The sequence below is a fragment of the Neolamprologus multifasciatus genome, chromosome 10 (assembly GCF_963576455.1).
Source record: "Neolamprologus multifasciatus chromosome 10, fNeoMul1.2, whole genome shotgun sequence".
Taxonomy (NCBI): Eukaryota; Metazoa; Chordata; class Actinopteri; order Cichliformes; family Cichlidae; genus Neolamprologus; species Neolamprologus multifasciatus.
In genome coordinates this window covers 7,083,562-7,103,896 of record NC_140448.1, presented here as the reverse complement: position 1 = coordinate 7,103,896, position 20,335 = coordinate 7,083,562, and the positions used below count along the sequence as shown (strand labels likewise).

General features: G+C 41.9%; 1 protein-coding gene across 3 annotated transcripts in view; it reads right to left on the bottom strand.

Moving 5' to 3' along the window:
• The window catches only part of srrm3 (serine/arginine repetitive matrix 3), a 115,735-nt gene that overhangs the window by 62,608 nt on the left and 32,792 nt on the right, over positions 1-20,335 (bottom strand). For all 3 annotated transcript variants that reach the window (XM_085173652.1, XM_085173651.1, XM_085173653.1), the window contains one exon: positions 7-307. In XM_085173652.1, the coding sequence (XP_085029778.1) occupies positions 7-296 (290 nt within the window). In that variant the 5' untranslated portion in view covers positions 297-307. The remainder of the gene's footprint in view (positions 1-6; positions 308-20,335) is intronic.

Sequence of the window (20,335 nt, the reverse complement as noted above, 5' to 3'; positions counted from 1 at the left end):
ACTTACCCTTGCTCCTCCATCATCTCTTGGAGCTCCATACATTTGAGCTCCACCCTCCTCTTCCTCTCATGGTCCAGAATCTCTCTGTGGGGCTTCTTCACCAGGACAGGCTCTGCTTTGGGCTCCTCCTCCTCCTCCTTAACTGGCTGCCCCTCTTCAGTTTTAGCTTGCAGCACTGTAGTTGCAGTTGGCCCTCCAGATCCTACAGCTGTTCCCGCTCCTGCTCCGGGGACAACCGGCTGGGGCAAACCGTTTGCACCATCTTTCGGAGATGGCACCCTTGTTGCATCATACATGATTACTGAATCTGTCAAGACAGAGATGAAAAGACCAAAGGTTAACGGAGAGAGGGGATGAGAGAAGCTGTCACTTGTGGGTCTCACTCACATTAATCATTTAATGTCAGATCTTTCCCTTGTTTTGGGAGGTTCTCACTCAGTGGGAGTAATCTTTATACATTTAGTAAAAAAAATCCCCATCAAAGACCATTTTGTACCCATCTATAAATGTTGTCAGTACATCACACTATCTGAACCAGCAGTAAGCCACAAACATTCTGAAACTGAAAGGTGAGCGTTTCATTTGATGTTAATATCTTTGGACAGGCTGCAGCATTTCTGCCTGAACTGAGCAGTACGCTTGCACACACTCGCACCAATATACTGCACCCACGCACGTACACACACAATTTGGATCTTGGGTACATGTGGACATGCACAGCCAGAGAGAGAACTGGAAGTAACTTCAGCTCTGTGAGTCAACAACTAAGTAGTGCCTAAAGGCAGGTTAGGAGACACAGTGCTTCCTCGTCTACACTCTCGTATCTAGTGGAGCAAACTAAAGCTGTAAACTGTAAAGGTCATATAAAAAACATATGACGTGACAGGGAAAAAACAATGGGAGCAATAAGCAGCTTAAAGACAGAAATGAGTGACAAAGGTTAGTGTGAGAAGAAACTGAATGCTGATTTTGACTTCCTTAATCTTTTCTCTTTCTGCCTCATTTACTCATGAAATGGTAAGAATGTCATTTTGTTAATAAAAAAGCATCTGGTGGAAGTGTTGTGTGGACTGGACTCTGATTATGACAGACTGTTCTTTTAAGGCCAGTGCTGAGCGCACAGGAAGAGTGGAAGGGCTTATAGCGTGCCCGCGAGCCTAAGCTCCTCTCCCTCTACAACTAATGACTTCATTTTTCAGTGCGGAGGCACAGAAGGCCAGCTGAGGCACTTCATCACTGCCACACATTGAGGACTCAAGACAGGTTGATACTGAAGCTGGATGGACAGATTCTCAGAGCTACAGTCACAAGCCATTCCCTTTTCTTTTATCTAATCACAGGGAGTGTGCGAACAAGCTAATGCTGTGCCGTCTCGCGCTTTTGTGCATTTGAGCTGCTCCTGGTAGTCTTTGACTGGTTAATAGGGATGTGCTTGTGTTCTGGAGTGCCGTGTGCTGGTAAACAAGCTGTGGATGTGTGCGTAGCAACACGGCTCTCGGGTGACAGAACAGGTGGCAGGACAGCAGGAGGCATCATCTCTGAATCTATTATACAGTAAATCAGCGCTTGATATTCCATGACAGTAATCTCTCATCTGCACACGCTCGCCTGCAGAAGATGGTAAGGAGAAAAGCTCTCATCTTTAAAAAGGGTGTTTAAAATGACATTCAGGCAGACAGCAGCAACACACAACTGGTGAAAAGACAGGAATATGTGATATATGAATCACTCTGTGAATAACAGACAGTTCATTTAGATGTGAAATGAAATGTAACTTAATGTGCGTGTATTTGTGTGCTTACAGAGTAATTTACATTCATGCATCCCACAGATTCAACAAAAGCACAAGCAAGAACTCACATGCACTTATGGAACATTAAATTTAAAGGACTTAATTATTAAATGACAAGAGAAAAATGAAGCAACCCACATCTTAAGTAAAAAAATGTGCCGTTTATGTTAATTTGCATAGCTCTTTGGCTACAAAGAGAGCAGGGTTGTGGGTTTGGAGATGGACTTAGGGGAGAACTATGGATAACGCCATACGTGCTGTAGACTGTGTATAAAAGATAGACGCTGCCACTGTGAGGTCTTGATTTGAAGCTTTGAGCTGAAGAATCACTATCTTTGTGTTTTGAAAGCAGATGTTATAAAGAAGGTGGAACAGACTGAGAAATGCAGGGGTTAGGGTTAGACCACACTAAAGTATACCCTGCTTTATTGTGACCACAAATTACAAATCATTTCCCATCATATGATATTTAACAGGACTTGAAGTTGGGATCATAACCTAAGCGGTACCTAAACCTAAGCCCTCCCCATAAATGTCACAACATGCACACATCCCACCATTAAAGGCAGGCTCATTCTCAGCAAGGTTAAATGAAATGATAACATCTGAAAATCAGAGCAAAAGGACCCTCCCATTCCAAATTAAATTCTTCACCAGATGTAGAGCCTGGCCCACATCTGTCGTTACATTAAACTGGAGCCTCCTCATTATATTAATGCATCATTCCTTTTTTTCCCGGGGAGATGGGATGGGCAGAGAATCTATTTTCTTTCAAGTTAAAACAACTAAATTATTTAATTGTGTGATAAAAAGAAAAAGTCAGAGCAGAAAGGGAGACTTGTCATTGAGCCGATAAGGCACACAGCTAATTGTGTGCGAGTCCTCTGCAGGGACTGAAGGTTATCTCTAGCTGCTGTATTAATGCTGGCACTGACCTCTTCTGCTATTATTGCAAAGGCGTATAAGACTGTCACATCCCGACAAACACTGTCTGTAATTAGTCATGTGCTAAGTGAAGTTGTTTAGCCGCAAGCACAAAGCGCCGCCATCAATTATTTCAAATCCCAAACAGATTAACACACACTTGGACATTCAATACTCTGCTCCAGAGCCTGTGACTCGTGCCATTTCTTTAGAAAGAGAAGAAAGAAGGCTGCACTGCTGTGTCCTTAACCTCTGTCAGTGGTTTTCCTGTGCTGTCTGCTTGATTGGACGTTGCCGCTGGGGAGGCCTCTGCTGTGTCTATACTGCAGCCTGTCTTCTGCTGACATTATGCAACATGCAACAAAACAAGCCCACAGTGGAAAACGATATCCACACACGGCTGCCATGCAAAGTACTGCTCATCACTAAATGCTGAAAGATTGCCATTATTTCCATGCAAGCATTGTGATCTCTGAGTTAAATTGTCGCTGGCAACCAGAGATGGGCAGCGCTGTAATCTGATTACTTTTTTCAAGTTACTTGACCAACACTGCTGGCAACCCATCCAAGGCTGACTCATCAATGCATGCAGCGGATGGATCACGCACTTAAAGCTCAATTAATAAGGATAATATTCACAAAGTGGCCACACAGTGAAAAAAATCTCTTTCTCATTAGGAATCTAATGTTATATTAAGCTAATGAGATATTTCAGAGGACACTGCCCAGACTGAAATAATAGTGAAGTTTTGGGGGGTTTTTCCCCAAAGGGGAATTTTTGCCTGTCTGAAAAGCAAATAATATTTGTCCTACCCTCTGCAGCCCCTATGAGTTTCAGGCTACTGGGATCTTTCAATATTTTGCCTGTCTGCCTCTTTGAATAGCTTGCAGGTGATGACAGGACATCCCCAAACTACAACGGAAAGACGATGTCTTTACACTGACACCACTGGTTTTCATTTGAGGAAGTAACCTTCCTCAAATGAAAACATGAAATACACACAAATGCTGTATTTCTGCCTGATTTTCTGTCATCAAAAGTTTGCCCAGAAGTTTGAATTGCGTTCCAGTTGCATCATTTTCAGGTGAAAATGCGCATTCATTTGCAGATTTTTGAGAAATGGAGTTAAAGGGAATTGATGATATCAATTCCCTGCTCCATACTTTGATTCTTGACTCACAGTTCAAAATGATCCCATTCCTGTCTTATGCTTTCTGCAGATTTTTCCACTTATCCACTGGCTGTAACAAGATGTTTTAGCTGATCTCCTTTTCAGCCAGCTGTCTCCCGATTGGCTGCCCCCCCCCCCCCCCCCCCCAAACAGAGGCATTGTATAGCAGGTAGGTAAATCTCTTCAAATTAAAACAAGTGCACCTTTGTAACATGGCATCAACATATATGCAATCGAGAGTTGAGTACTTTCTTTTTCATGGCCTCTATTTTTTTTTTTTCACTTATGGATTGGTTCCACCAAAGCTGGTGGGAAATGTGGAGCTCCTTCAATATGCAATATGCTTTCTATATCTGACTATAGGAATATTTTTGCAGTTTGTATGCTACACCAGAGCTCTCTGAACACAGAACATATGTGGGGCCATCTGTATACTATCTTGACAGACCTTTTCATGCAAACATTGCTCTATATTATTAGGACAGAGAAGAATAAACTGAACCAGAACAGGGACAAGATGATAATATTTGTTTCAGCAATAAATTATTAGATATGTCACCTATAACACTGACATGAAATCAATAAGGGAGTAAAATGTAGGTTAGGCACTGCTGAATTACTGGCCTCTACAGTGATCCAGCTTCATATTAGAAATCCTTTTAGATTTATCTTCTGCTACCTTCACTTCCTGAGTGTCTAATCTCTGTCTGTTGATAGGTTAATCGGGCTGGCTTTGTAGCTCCAGAGGAAAAACATGCAAACACAATAAGACAGTGGGCTTCAATTTGCATTGTGTATCAGGGTTGTTTAAGTACTTTCCATCTCAGTGGTTACAAAAAGAAAAGAAAAAAAATTCTGAGAGGTGGTACTGGTCTCCTTGGAGCCACTTCCCCTCTAAAAGCCAACACTCTCTAACCCATCACCCCTTTCTCAGAGCATGTCAGCATGTTAATTTGTGTATGTTGTACACAATGGCACCAATGATTGGATCTCACTCAGTGGATGCACCTCAGCCATTATTATAGGGTGGCAGTAACAGGGGGCCTGACCTTGACGGAGCAGAGAGTAGCTGCAAAAAAAGACAAAAACACACCCTGGGTGGCTGTCGCCTTCTGGATGCATTTTCCATCATGCTTTCCCTCCTTCGAAAATAATCTGCCCTGTGGCTGGAAGCTTCTGGTTTGTTTTTAGCACTTTGGCACCCAGAGGATGTGTTTAGCTTCCCAAAGGTCAGCTGTCTTGATTCCAGACACGTTGGTTTGCTGTTGGATGCTGGGAAACAAGCGGCCTCAACGTTTTTTTTACCATTTTCCATTTTTTCTTTTTTAGTCAGAGTAGGATGGAAGGTGCATGCAAAATAGGAAACAGAGGTTATAAGGCCAGAGGCAGGTGCGCACTGTGGCCCTGTTTTGTTTTCTGAATCTTAAGTTTGGATACATGTCACTTCTTATTCACTGCCACATACCAAAGCTCATAAAACAGCCTCTCTGATTTGTTTATGTCATGGATAGATACAGCCCACTGTTCAACTGCTGTGAGTGAGAATTTCTGTGAAGTACTTCACTCACTTTTCCGCTGTCGATTTGGAAGTGAAATAAGAGTGTGGATTTTGACTGAAGACCACAGAGATTCTAGCGGGGAGAAAGAGAGGGTGAAGGCACGGGGGGGGGGGGGGGGGGAGGGGGGTTGTGACTGCAGGAGGCTGTTTGATGCAGCTGAAGAATTCCACAGACAGGATTTTGGAACTACAAACATCTCTTCTCTCAGATGCAGAACCCTGCAAAAAGAAATCCATGTTTGTGTGTGGGGCTAAGAGCAAGACTTCATAAATCATGTTTAGCAAAGATTTAACACAATACAACTTATGACAGCAGTGACAACAGCAACAAACTCTGAATTAATGAGTGTCATGAGAGGCATAGCGAGGTGAAATGAGAAGGCAGCTAAAAATCTTTGGCCTCTGGTGGAGAGACATCCTTGGAAACCTCAAAGGCGCAGTGTGACAGAAATAAACCACCGCCATTTTCAACACAGAAAAATATTGAGTCTCACTTCAGAGGAAGAAAAAGAAGCCGTCTGTAAGGTTTCATCCCAGGCACCCGGTTCAGCTGTGGGTTGACAATCCGGAGGAATATGAGCCCGACCTCAGCTCAAGGCTTGGACTAGTTTCCCCCCTTTTTGATCCTCGGGGATCAAACCGTGCTTTTTAAAAATTCTCTCCTTGACTGTAACAGTAGGTTTAAGCTACAGCTACAAACTCCACTGTGCTGCCATGTGCAGGAAGGAATGATTCACATAGGAGTGCTTCTGATGTGATTAGCAGGGTTAGCGGCAGGTGACCACAGGCGGGCCTGTCTGCGTGCCTGAGTCAGTTTATGCCTGTCAGAACAGCAAACACCACAACACATCTTCAGCACGCTGGCAGAAAAGATTGTGCCATCCAAACACGAGGCTGATTATTAATTCCAGATCATCTTTAATTGCCTCTCTAATCTCTTCAGCATGACAGGGACATGACCTTGAATGCCTCATGCAGCATGTGACTGGTTTACAAAGATCCAGATTTGGCTTTGTAGTCAAAGATACTGTCTGCAACAGCAAAGATGATTTCATGTGTAAAAGTCTAGTGTTTGGGAGTGTTTAAAGCTCATTGTACAGTGGCCCTGAGAGTTCAGCTGGAACTTTAGATGGAGTACAAGCAAAGTGAGAAAACATCTTCACTAATTTGACCACACAGGTACATCAGCTACAGATTTTTTTTTTTTTTTTTACAGAATATAGAAAAAAAACAACCAGACACAGAATCTTTAAAATGCAGATTTGCAATGAAAATTTTCCCAGATGCATCAAACCGACATGATAGACACGCTTATCCCTCAGCGGTGTTGAAAAATGTGCTTATGAGAAAAATTTCTGTTGTATACATTTTGTACCATTTTAACTTGACTGCCTGAACTAACTCACAGGCCGCACACCACAAATAGTCTCCAGAAGAGCATGAAGGGCATTAAGGATGCCTGGAAATTATCTGCAACCAAATCACAGCTGCACTAATATGCAGCACAGCAACGCTTCCACTAATGTGATAAATATGCTCAAAGCTAACAGCAGATCTAGCACAAAACTTACATTTCAACCAAAAGCTTCAGTCATTGACTCACTAATTTTATTTTGAAGTGCATCCATGGATGTGGGTTACAGTAAAAGCCCATGTATGATGTCTCTGTAGCGCCTCAGCTACTGACTTCTCTAAATTTGCCACACAGCCACTTACATTGCAGAATAATAATCCTGCAGTCCCTGGAGGACAATTTACATGAACGTTACCAGATCTCATTAAAAGTGCCAAGTGACTTTTCCTCTCAGATACATGCACAGGGCTGAGGATGTAAATAAGTCACAAAACAAGAAGGCTTTTCTGTGAGATGACATTTCAGTTATTACAGCCTATGTTGAGTAATATTAACGGGTTTAGCCTCTATCATGTGTCCTTGTTTGCTCAGAAGACATGAGTCGTGTTTAATGTTTCACACTGTAAGATCTAATTGGATTTTAGGAATAAGAATAATTTACTACTTTCTCTTCTTAAGTGCAACCAAGAATCGAGTCTTAAAGGGTAAATAATGCAAACAAAACTTTAATCTCTTCTGTGTGATTCATTTTACCTAAAGGGCATTGGAGATTGAACAGTGGAATATAAAAATAATTCTTTCATCCAAGGATGGAGGTAATAGCAATTTCCTCAACTGCGCCTTCCCTTCCTCCCAGCCTCTTTCTAATGCCTGGAATGTCAGAGAGCCATTGGGAGATTAGCCTGCCCCATGCACGCTCTGTCCAAACCAGCTGCCCACTATAGGAATTATTAATACTTCACTTAAATATACTCATCACTATACAAGCAAGGGCTTCTGTGTGTGCAGTCAGTTGCTCTGCCCTCATCTCCCAACATCATTATTTTAATTTTCATGTATACTCATCCTCTCTATTTCCCAATGGCAGCCACAATTAAGTTCATCCATAAATATTTTCATGAAATTATCTCTGTTCTGCATGCTAATGATCAAAATGAGCCACAACTTCTGGCTCACACATAACAGGAAACTTTGAATATACTATTTCTCAAAGAAGGCAAGGATCCCAGAGCACTAACTTCCATGGCATACTGAGCTTCAAAGAAAAAAAAAAACTTATTTAAAAAGTTGGTGGAAACAGCATTCTCTGAGTATAGGGTAGCTTAAAAGTGGCAGAAGTCCCTCCTCGTTCCCCAGGGTTCACAGAGGAGTCATCAGTGTCACATTGTGAGCACAGAAGATTACAACTCAGAGAACAGGTCTCCAAACTTCAAAAGAGACTGCTTGAAGTAAAAGGAGGCTAGGAGGCTATCCATTTCTTTTAAACACTTACTGGATGATTGCTGGAATCTGCATTAAAAAAAAATTTCTTCTTCTCAGAGACAAACTTGTACTGTGTATTATCCTTTTGCATAATACCATATCCATAAGGCTCCTGGACTTCATGGATCTTCAGTGAGGAGAATTTCTACAAATGGAGAAGGCTTGGAACAATACAGAGCCTTGCCAGAGACGACTGATAATGCAAACTACATGATTTATCTAGGAAGATGCAAGAAAACTTCCAAGAACTGTCACCTTCTCTTAACTCAGTAAAGCTCAGAGATCATTAATCTTCGATCTGAAAACAAAAAGCATAAGAAAAGTGGTCTTCATGTCAGAGTGGTTACCAATTCAGAATTCAGAAGAACATTAACGTTCACACATATTTTGTTACACAAAGCTTGATAACTTGATAAAAATGTTGCATGGACTGTTGAATCCAAAGCCAGTGACTCGATAGTGTCGTCGTTTCCATATTCAGCTAACCAGTTAAAAATCCCTGGTTTGATCCCTGGAGGAGACACAAACCCCCTGTGTTCCAAAGAGCATTTGGGATAAAAATCTGCGAAATCAAACACGTGGAACTACCTGCTGTGGTACCCCCTTGTGAATAAGGGAGTGGCTAAAACTAGCTTTGTGTACTTTTATATCTACTATAAATCAAATAAAGTACTTTAAAACTACAGAAATCTGTGGAGGTAGAAGTGCTAGATTTTAGCAATGCTTTGCTACTACAGGGGCAGTGCATCTAGCAATAACTGAGGAAGAAAATGCTGCTCTGTGACAGAAAAGAAGAACGTCATTCAGTCAGTCTGTGAGGTGAAGCCCAAGCACAACTGCAAGAGTCAGTCCATCTCTAAATGTCTCAAAGGAATAAAATTAACAATTTAGAGAGGCCTAGTGAACCTAGCCTGGATCTGAACCCACAGAAATGCTGTGGCAGCAGGGTCTGAAAACTTTTAGAGTTAACTTTGTTTGAAGGTCTGACACAATTTAGTATGAGATACACAGCAAAACAGACAATATCAGTAGGAGGTCAAATAATATTTTTCATGACTCTGGATAGACAACAAACTATAGATGTCATCACAGTTTCAGACTTTGAAAATCTTGTTCTATAGGAATGCACACAAATAACCTTTCATTGCAGTTGGCTTTCCGGCTCAGATTTCAGTCTGTAATTAAAAACTGCTGTGACGAATTCTCAAAACAGCCCAGAGTGTCCCACCGTTTCATCACGTTTGAACGCTGTACACTTTGAAGACCACCTGGTATTGATATGGTTGAAATCTTTCTCTTATCCACCTGCCTGCTGTGTATGGGTGATTGAACCAGTCAAAGTGAGAGTTGGCTGAATAGAGTCAGCGCCTGCAGCAATCTGAAACCAATCTCCAGACTGCTGCAGCACAGAAATTAGCCTGTCCTCCTTTCCACCTGCCTGGGCCACTGTTGTTTAATTGACACAGCACTCAGGAGCCCAGAGTGATCACCCTCCTGATATAAAACGATGTCTGTCAGTTAGCAGCAAACGTTCATTCCCTGACTGCAATCATCCCTGGACTGTGGGAACATCCCAAGGAGACTTCTGCAACAAAAGTGCCTTCACTTCCTCCAAGTGCACCCACTTTTATCCCAACCACCACCTGCCATAGCAAAACAACAACACAATCCTTCAAACTTTCAGACAATGCCCCTTTTCATTTTTCACAGGATTAAAAGGTGTCAGGAGTTTACAGCAGAACTGCTCTGTGCAGCCAAAGGGTTGATTCTAAATACAGGTTTGCTGCCTACACCTTTGCAGGAGCATAATCACCAGAAGCCAGCAGGTCTCTACTGCTATCACACAGCTTTTTGCATACCAAAATTCACAGAGGCAGATGAGTCATGAGCTCAAATCTCAGTTTAATTACGCTTTGGACTTAGGCTCATTTAGCTGTACCAAAAGATCTTGTCATTAGTTCCTGACGTGATAACACCCATTTTTGTTTGTTTTAGTTAAACTAAATGCCGATCCCTCACATTTCTTGTTTACCAGTGTAAAATTAGCCATTTATCAGACTGTTCCACGCTTCAATGAAACGACTTTATTCAGTAGCCTTATTACCTTTATATAAATTTAGTCACCTGTTAAGTCTTAGCAGTGCTGCTGTTTTTGTGTTTTTGAAATGTAACTTACATGATAAATATTTTTTTTAGTAGTTTCAGTTATAGACAGTAACATTACAGTTATGGTCATAGATCTGTGTTGTGCTACCCACTGTATTTAGAGAAATTTCCTGTTATTACCATTACCATGTCACCCATTCTGAAACTTCAACATTACTTTTTTGGGCAACACCATATTGGGGGTTTTTTGGACCCAGATGTTACCTCAATCATGAGGGGTTTGAGTTTTAAGTTATCAGCTCATACGAGGAAACATGGTTAGCAAGCAGGATACCAATTTAGTTAACTGGGTTGAGAAGGGGACCCATTCACTGTAAGGCTATTGCAGAGCGTTTTAATTCATCCTGGATAATTTACTGCATGTGTGAGGCCCATGATGTCCATTGGTTTGTTGTTGATCAGTACTGAACCTAAAATATACACAGTGGGGAATATCAAGTGGTTGCATTGTTATTTATATCTTCTATAGTCATACTATGAACTACATATAAAATTCATCTGGTTCTGCTTTGTAGTCATTGGGTCCATAAGGCACAAAAACAAGCCACAACAGTGCTCCACAACAACAACAAAAAAGAGTCAGAGGGAAAAGAAAGAAATATGGATGGTAGATTTCAGGTTAGACAGGGGCTACCACACACCATTTATCACCAGACAGTCTATGAAGGTTAAGAAAGTGCTTTTCTGGATGCTTGTACTGCCAAATTTTAAAAGAGAAAGGACTATATCTCCACTTTAGTATGAAAAAGACAGACTAAGTAGACAGACAGGTGGTTTGAAGAAAAGAACAGATTTGATTAATTGATTTTTTTATCTTAACTGAGGAATGATGAAAGGATTCGACAAGGATCTGACAATGCTTTGAAATTAAATTCTGTGCATCAGTTTCTATGGTAATAAAATAATTAGTGTCAATATAAAGCATGTGCAAAGCACTACAACTGCATGAGTGGATTTTTCTTTTCAAATATTTTCATGTTTGCTTTTGCTGTAAATACATTTTTCCCCCAAGGCCATCATGGTGTTTTGCAGAATTACAGTAAACAATGTACCATTTAGTAAGTTGTACTGAGGGAAAGACCATTTTAATCAACATTATTAACATTAATGGTCTATTCTATTACTGAAACACCATTCATTTCATTACAGGCACACACACACACCCTGGTGCTGGGTAACATCGGATGACATGACACTCATGAGCTGCTGCCTTGTTCTCTGAGTCATTGCATTCACAGCTAGCCAAGGGCTCTTGGACCATGAAAATGCACACAAATCAAATGCAGTTGTCTCTCCTCTGGTTTGTATGTAAAGATGGCTACCATCTTTGAAACCAAAAGTGCAACCAAAAAAAGCAGGAGATAAAAGTGGGTATTTCAAAGGTTAGGGTGACACTGGCTAGAAACACAAAGCTGGAAATTAAATGGTCTTCCAGGCTTTTCTAGAAACAGAAGAGACTGGACAAGTTCCTAAATGAGAGAGAGAACGAAAAGAAAAGTTGGCTCTACCAGATTTTCCTGCATAAGATGGAACAATTTAATAGCAAAAGAAAGAAAGCAGAATTGTCAATTGAAGCAAAAGAGTGAATCAAGTAAAGGGCATTGTTTTTCACTGGAATCCCTTCAGAGAGCCCAATTGCTGCTCTCTTGTATTGACAGGCGAAGTTCACACAATGCCTTTTACAATTAACCAGCAGCTGTCAGAGCTAAAGCTAACATGTCGAGCACTAGTGGTGTTGCCTTGACAGCTAGTTAATTGGGTAACAGTGAGACAAGCCAGTAAGGCAGGGACAGCTACACACAAAATGCTCAGCATGTCAATGTAAGGTTGGAAAAGCACCAGTGACATCTAGAACACCAGCTAGCTGCTATAGAAAGAACGGGACTGGTGCTTTCTTTCTTGCTGAACTCACATTTCTCCTTAATGAGATGAAAGTTGTTGTTTTTTTTGTTTTTTTTTGTTTGTTTTTTTTTTGGGGGGGGGGGTTGGTTCAGCACAAAGCTAAAGAAAAACAGTGCTGCTAAGTTAGCTCATTGGAATGAGCTATATAATTCATAAGGCAGACCTCCTTGATCAGCACATTGGACAAGGGAAGCCCAAATGAATTCATTTAGCTTCTTAAAGAACTAAATGCTTACAGATTGTTTACATTTCTAGTGTGTGGCTGTTGGCTTCTATTCATATTATCAATGAAAAATTGTCAAAAACTTAAGAGAGCATTAGCATGGTTTTAGTTGTTATAAAAAACAACCAGAAAAAGCTCAACACATCAGATAGCTTAGATGGAGAACTTCAGTTGGGGGGGCTTTTGAAGCAGTTGGGCGAGCTACATAAATTAAGCATGTCTGTAAACAGCAGTATGAAGTTTTTGATATAGAAACAGTTGCTTCTTTTTTTTTTCTTTTTTTTTCATAGTTTATTTGATCTTTATTAGTTATTTTTATTCTAAGTTATTGTAATCAGGCCAGACTGGACTCGGGGACGGGAAAGAAAAACAAGAAGAAAAGTTCAGAGTTTTTCTTTTTCTTGTCCTGGATCACCTGTTGAGAAAGAAAAAAGAAAACAAGCAGAAGAAGACTAGTGCAATAGAATAAACAACATCATGATGATCTGTGGGAATATAACAGTAAATACTAAATGTTAAACATTATTGTGCAGCACGTAAGATCGACAGCACACAGTGTGCTTTAAGATAGGAGCCAAAAATGGTGTCGTTTGTGTGTGTGAGCACCCGTGTGTACACCTGTGAGCATGAACGCGCTTCTTTTTAAAATGTTCCTACATGTAATGATCTGTTAGAGGGTGTGGGGAGCCACGGCCCCGTCCACCAGGGCATGAAGCAGGTATGGAGGAGATCAAAACTCCAGACATCCGGAGGCCCCCAGAACACAAGAGACCAAGGAAGACCAACAGAGGGGCAGCCGCGCCACTATCCCAGAAAGAGCTAAGGAGAGTCCCAGATGAGGGGTCACTCAGCAGCCGTGGAGCATAAGCCGGGGGGGTTGCAATGACGTGCCCGGGAGCTCCGCCGGCAGCCTTGGAGGGCCTGAGATGTCCCCAGAGAGGTGGTGTCTGATACCCGACCTGACATATGGACACAGACATACAGGCACACACAGATACAAACATCCATTCCCACCCTCATGCTCTCATAAGCAATTACTCAACACTCACCCAGCGTGGAGACAGACATAAAGAGACACTGTACACGCAATCACACTCCCCAAGCGTACTCTAAGCCCCGGGTCTAGGTACCCTTGCCCCTGGAGGGGGAAACTGCACCTAGACCCAGGTGGTGTTACCCTTTTCCCTGCGGTGGGGAGATTCAGACCGCCCCAACTCCGCAGCAGCAGGGAGGCCCCACATTCCAGACCCCAGTCGGACGGCCAACTCCTCCTCCTGGCCCCCCCGCTCCAGCAGGCCGCAGAGAACGGGGGTGTGAGAAGACTCCAAACCTCCCTCCGCCCGCTCATATGTAGTGTTGATGCATGTGTGTTCTAAAGTGCATTTAAAACCCAGGAGGACATGGAGCTACCTGCCAGAGAGCAGCAGGTAAGCGCATAGCCCCTCCTGATAGCCCTCAATGTCTACATGTATTTAGAATTGAGAGGTGGGCAACGACGCCAGGGGTGAGGTGTACACCCTGATGGTAATTTGGAGTCCGTGTAGCGTGCCCACCCCCAAGATCCTATATGTATGTGTTATGAGATTGTATGAGTAATGTGAATGTCTAAGTTGAGGCACAATTGAGGCACAGGCAGCCAGAAGGGGACAGAAGAGGGGGGGGGGGATGCCTCCCCTGCACCCTGGTGACACACCTTTACCCGAAGGCCCTGCATGTGTGGGTGATTGTGGTGGAGCGGGAAGAGGGAGGCAGCTGGAGATGGGGAGGGAAGGAAGGGAGGGGCAAGTGACCCCTCCCTGGGGCCAGCTCCCCTGCTGACCCCAGTAGGCACCCCCATACTCCGCAACCCGCCAGGGAAAGGGGGCCCAGGCCCATCCGGACCGGGGCCCAGTACAGCAGCGCCGCCTGGCTCCACAGAGCCCGGGACAGCCCACCCAACCCCACCACAGAGAAAACTGCACCCACCCCGTCATCCACTCATCTTCCAGACTACACGAGACAATAGAAGCCCAGGCTGAGATCTTCCCCCACCTCTCCTGTATCTCCCCCTCCTGCAGAGTGAGTTCCTGAAGAGAGGAGAGCTCCTGCAACATGTAACAACCTCCCCCACCAGTCGAAGAGCCCCCCAGGTGGCTCGATGCACTGGCTGGGCCCCCATACACCCACCCGCCCACAACCCCGGCAACACACCTACCAGGACCCAAGCCCCCGAGGCCCAGCCAGGGCCCCAGCCCGGAGACGGAGCACCCCCACAACCCCACGCGCATCCTGGACCCACCCCGGGGCAGCCAGTCAATAACCCACGTCCGTCAGCACAGACCCTCCCCTAGCCCTGCTGCACGCAGCCACGAGGAACCGACACCTAAGAGCCAACAGAGCCCTTAATAGGCCATGACCGCTACCCCAGGTTGGACCCTCCAAGGAAGATGCTCCTGGGGAACCCCCCGACGCCCCAAGCCTGTCCCTACCCCCACACCAATCACAACAGCGAAAGTGGGACCAAACTATGACCCCCCCAACCCCGCTAGGAGATGGGGCTGATCAAAGGAGCCCAGAGCAATTGATCTAATGTGGTGGCAGAGGCTGTATCAGGACTAATGTAATCTAATAGATAATTTCGATATTGGTTAGAATTAAGATTATTTTTATTTTTCCAGTTCATGAGGACTGTTTTCTTGGCTATGATTAGGGCAGTGAAAACCATATGGGCTATATTCTTATCTGTAGTGACATTATCTAAGCTGCCCAACAAACACACTAAAGGGGAAGTTGGAATGTTACATTTCAGACACTTTGATAAGTCCTCACATATCTCGTGCCAAAACTTCAGAACTATTGGACAGAACCAAAGAATTGTCCGGTGAGTTGGTTTGGCATTGTGAGCAGTTGTTGGTAGACGTATAAACCCATCTTGAACATCCGATGACCTGTATAGTGCACTCTATGTAGTATTTTGTATTGAATTAATTGAAGACTGGGATTTCTAATTAGATGAAAGGTTTTTAAGCAAATCTGAGACCAGAAGTTTTGGTCTAAGTTAACTGATAAATCCGCTTCCCATTTTGGAATAGGAAGTGATATCGATTCATCTGTTTTAGAAAGCATTCTGTAAATTTTGGAAAGTAATTTGGGGGTTTTAAGAATAAGAAAATGAACCACACTTGGTGGTGTTTGTAGTTCAACTTGACCCGGTTTGAATTTCTTTTTTACTATGGATTTAATTTGTTGATATTCTAAAAAAAGCTTTTCTTGTTGATCCCATATTGTGTAACTAGTCTATCAAATGGAATAAATTCTGTTCCTTATAATATATGTTCTAAGTATTTGATTCCTTTACCACTCCAATCTGAAAGGTTTATCATATTATTGTTTTGTAATATGTCAGGGTTGTTCCAGGTGTACGTTTGCATGGGATTAATGAAGACTCCGTCAATTTTAGAAACTCCCACCATGCTGTCAGAGAAGAGCTGATGTTGACGCTTTTGAAGCGTTCATGTCGTTGGATGTTTGAGCTGATAAATGGTAGGTCTGAAATCTCTAGATTATTGCAAAGTGCTTGTTCTACATCTAGCCAAGGTTCATCTAAGAGGGTATGTTTCAGCCATCCTGAGATAAACTGAAGCCTGTTGGCTAAGAAGTAGGGCTGAAAGTTAGGTAGTTCTAATCCTCCTTTATCCTTGGTCTTTTGTAGTGTTTTTAAACTTATACGTGGAGGTCCTTTACCACTCCAATCTGAAAAGTTTATCATATTATTGTTTTGTAATATGTCAGGGTTGTTCCAGGTGTACGTTTGCATGGGATTAATGAAGACTCCGTCAATTTTAGAAACTCCCACCATGCTGTCAGAGAAGAGCTGATGTTGACACTTTTGAAGCATTCATGTCGTTGGATGTTTGAGCTGATAAATGGTAGGTCTGAAATCTCTAGATTATTGCAAAGTGCTTGTTCTACATCTAGCCAAGGTTCATCTAAGAGGGTATGTTTTAGCCATCCTGAGATAAACTGAAGCCTGTTGGCTAAGAAGTAGTGCTGAAAGTTAGGTAGTTCTAATCCTCCTTTATCCTTGGTCTTTTGTAGTGTTTTTAAACTTATACGTGGAGGTTTATTTTTCCAAAGGAACTTGGACATGTATGAATCTAGAGATCTGAACCAATCTTGTAGCGCTTTAGTTGGGATCATTGAGAATAAATAATTTATTTTTGGTAAGACCATCATTTTTATAGCGGCAACCCTTCCCATGAGTGATATGGGTAGACATTTCCACCTAGCCAGATCACCTTCTACTTTCTTTAAAAGTGGGATATGGTTTAATTTAATTATATCTGCAAGCTTGGGAGAAACATTAATACCTAAATATTTAGATTTTGTACAGTAGATTTTCACCAGTTAATTGAGTAGTCTGATATTCTTGCAAAAGAGTTTATCAATTCAATCACCCCAGAGATATTGGTTTGTGAGTTTTGGAGAAAAAGTAACACATCATCCGCATAAAGGCTGATTTTATGTTCCACGTTCTTGCATTGCATTTTATGCCCTTAATTACTGAATTCTGTCTAATTGCTGCTGCTCCTGGTTTTAGCAGGAGATTAATGTTTGCAGAATTCATATTTGATGGAAGTCTGCCCTTTTCTTTGATTTCCAACAACGTTCTGAAAAAAAAAACTGGTGCTAGAATCGTCCAGAATTCTTTGTAGAATTCTGCAGAAAAGCCGTCTGGACCTGGAGCATTATTATTGGGCATACTTATCAGGGCTTCCTGGAGTTTACCTGATGTCAGTGGCGAATCCAGTGCCATTGCTTGAGTGTCTAATTATTTTGGAAGAGTTATGTTGTCTAAAAACTGATCAATTTCCTTTTAGATGGGTTTATTTGTGGTGAATACAATCTTTTATAGAAATCCCTGAAAATGTTGTTTATTTGTTTTGGGTCATATACTGTGTTCCCAGATGAATCTTGAACAGCACCTATATACCTATGTTTTTTCTTTATTTATTTTTAGCTGGTTTGCTAGAAATTGACCAGATTTATTACCATGTTCATAAGTGTAGTCTTTGTACTAAGAATTTAGTTGGTTTTTTTTATCAATTATCTCATTTAATTCTAGTTTTGTTCAATGTTTCCTGATCTTGGTGGGACGCGTAGGCTTCTTTTAGGGATTTTCTAATTCCTGAATATATTTGTTTTCTTCTTTTTATGTGATGAGAAAGAAATTAGTTTACCTCTCATCACAGCTTTCCCTGCTTCCCATAGAACAGAAGCTGATGTTCCGGGAGTGTTATTATAGTCTAAATATGAAGTCCACTCTTTTTTAAAATATTTAATAAAGTCTTCATCTTTAAGCAGCGATGTATTAAATCTCCAGTTTTTACTTGGCGTAGTATTATTCTTGTTCATTAGTGTTAAAGATACAGGAGCATGATCTCTGACAGCTATAGGGTGAATCTCAGTGTCTGAAATGTCACTCAGCAGTGAGGTACTGACCAAAAAATAATCCAGACGAGAGTAGGAGTGATGAACATGTGAGAAAAAAGTATATTCCTTACTGATGGGGTGAAGGGAGCGCCATGCATCGCAAAGACCACAGTCGCTCATATACTGTTTGATTATATTTGTGGATTGCCAATTGCGCTGAGTTCCTGCTGTGTTGAGCCTATCCATTTCTTCATTTAGTCCAAGGTTGAGGTCGCCTCCAAGAACAAGTGTGCCATCTAAGTGTTCAGAGAGTGCAATGAAAAAACCGTGAAAGAATGAGGGATCATCAACATTTGGACCATATACACTTACAATACATAGCTTTTTATCAAGTATAGATAGTTTAATGATTAAGAATCTGCCCTCTGGATCTATAACTGTATCGAGTACTGTGAAATTAATATTTTTATGTATTACAATTGCTACTCCCCTTTGTCTAGAATTATAACAAGCTGAGAACACATAAGGAAACAGTTGCTTCTTGCTAGGATATACCCGATTCATCCATACCTAAAGCAGATCTGTAACTTTCAGCAGTTTCTCATCAGATGTTGACCGGCCCGAACTGCAAGTACAGTGCTTAAATTCCAGAAAGATGTTAAAATTGTGATGCTGAACTAGTTAATGCCGATCTTAAGGATTCTATCTAAGGAATCTAAGGATTCTAACTTCATCTTGTGCCAGTATCAGGAACAGGATGATATAGCACTAAGTGTCAGTTGAAACATACCAGTAATTCTAAAAGATATGCATGAAGATGGCATTTGATGACCTCTCCTGTACCCTTAATGAGGAGTTTATTAATAAAGATGTGGTTTCAATATCATTAGAACAAATTCTGGGTTTTTCTGCACAGGCAGAGACCACCCTCACTAACTTCCGATGCACACCCAGTCATTGTGTTCTATAAGCAGGCGCCTGAAATATGACAGAAACCACTGAGTTCAGAAAAGAGCGTCAGGGGTTTCTCCTCATAGGCTTTTGAGGGGTAAAACTTGATTTGAGTATTCAGCTATATTCAGTCATTAGTGTGAGTGTATGGTTAGATAGAAAGCACAGGCTGCGGTGCTAATTAAAAAGGGCTCATGTGGAGTAGACAAGCAATATATAAGAACCAGTCCAGTTAGTATTCCATAGTGGAGAACAGAGCTAAATGGGCTCTGCCTCATATGGTCTATCATCGCATGGTTTGTTGAATTTCAAATAACAGCTTGGATAAAATGACACATTTAATGAGATTATCATGTACTATGAGAACCTGTAATGTTATAACTGGCAAAGAAAATAAACAATCTATCAGGTGATTCTGACTGAAATGTTGCTAAATCCTGATTGGTGATACCTGCCCTCTTCTAACCATTAAGAAGAAATCTGATGATGTAGTAAAATGATGATGTCACAGTAAAAAAAAGAAAATCAACTGATAGACTAAGTTTTCAAGGTCTTTAAACACAGTCTAATGATGTGTTTTGTTAAACTGCAGAAGGTGTGTGTTTGAGTAGGTGTGTAGCCTCTGTGCTTTGCGCAGCAGAAGCTGCGAATGCACACGGACCTTGACAAATCAATGCCAACCACAAATCCAAACCACTTCCCATTATTATTCACCCCCGCCAATGCAACCAACAATAAAATCACTATTTTGTTTCTTAAAATGCAGAGGTGGCCTTTTCCTGTGACCACCCATGTAAGTTACAATGGCAAGCATCCACCTAAGTGTGTCTCCAAGGCAACCCTGATGTTCTATTTCAAATTAATTTGGACAGTATCACTTTTATAAATCGAGCCCACAGCAGCGGCTTCATTCCATCTCAAAGGCAGTGAGAAAGACACAGGACAAAAATGTCACCCTGTTTAGAGAGGGTGCTACGCTGTGTGCCTCTTGAAATCATGAGGGGCTCATCTGAATGTGGCTGCGGCTCTCATTTATTTGATTGTGGTTGTTTGATGATGATGGCAAAAAAATACTTGTGTAGTACCTGCTGCAGTTCTTTCCTTCTCTGCTGTAGTAGTATCTCGGTGTGAACAGGGACACCTTGCCTGTGTGTTGGTCATACACTGTGTAATAAACACAGAGTGACACCTATCCACTGAAATTCTCCCAAGATGACTAGCTTGACCTTGTAGCAGAAAGGTTTGTATTTCACGCTTGGATGCTTATGGATGTAATCGCCTATAAGAATAATCAGGGGTTTAATTTGCATTGCACACTCCAGTTAGAGATGATGGGTGGTGATATTGTGAATAAACTCCAGCTTTTATGACAACAATGGACCAGACAAGATATGAGAGA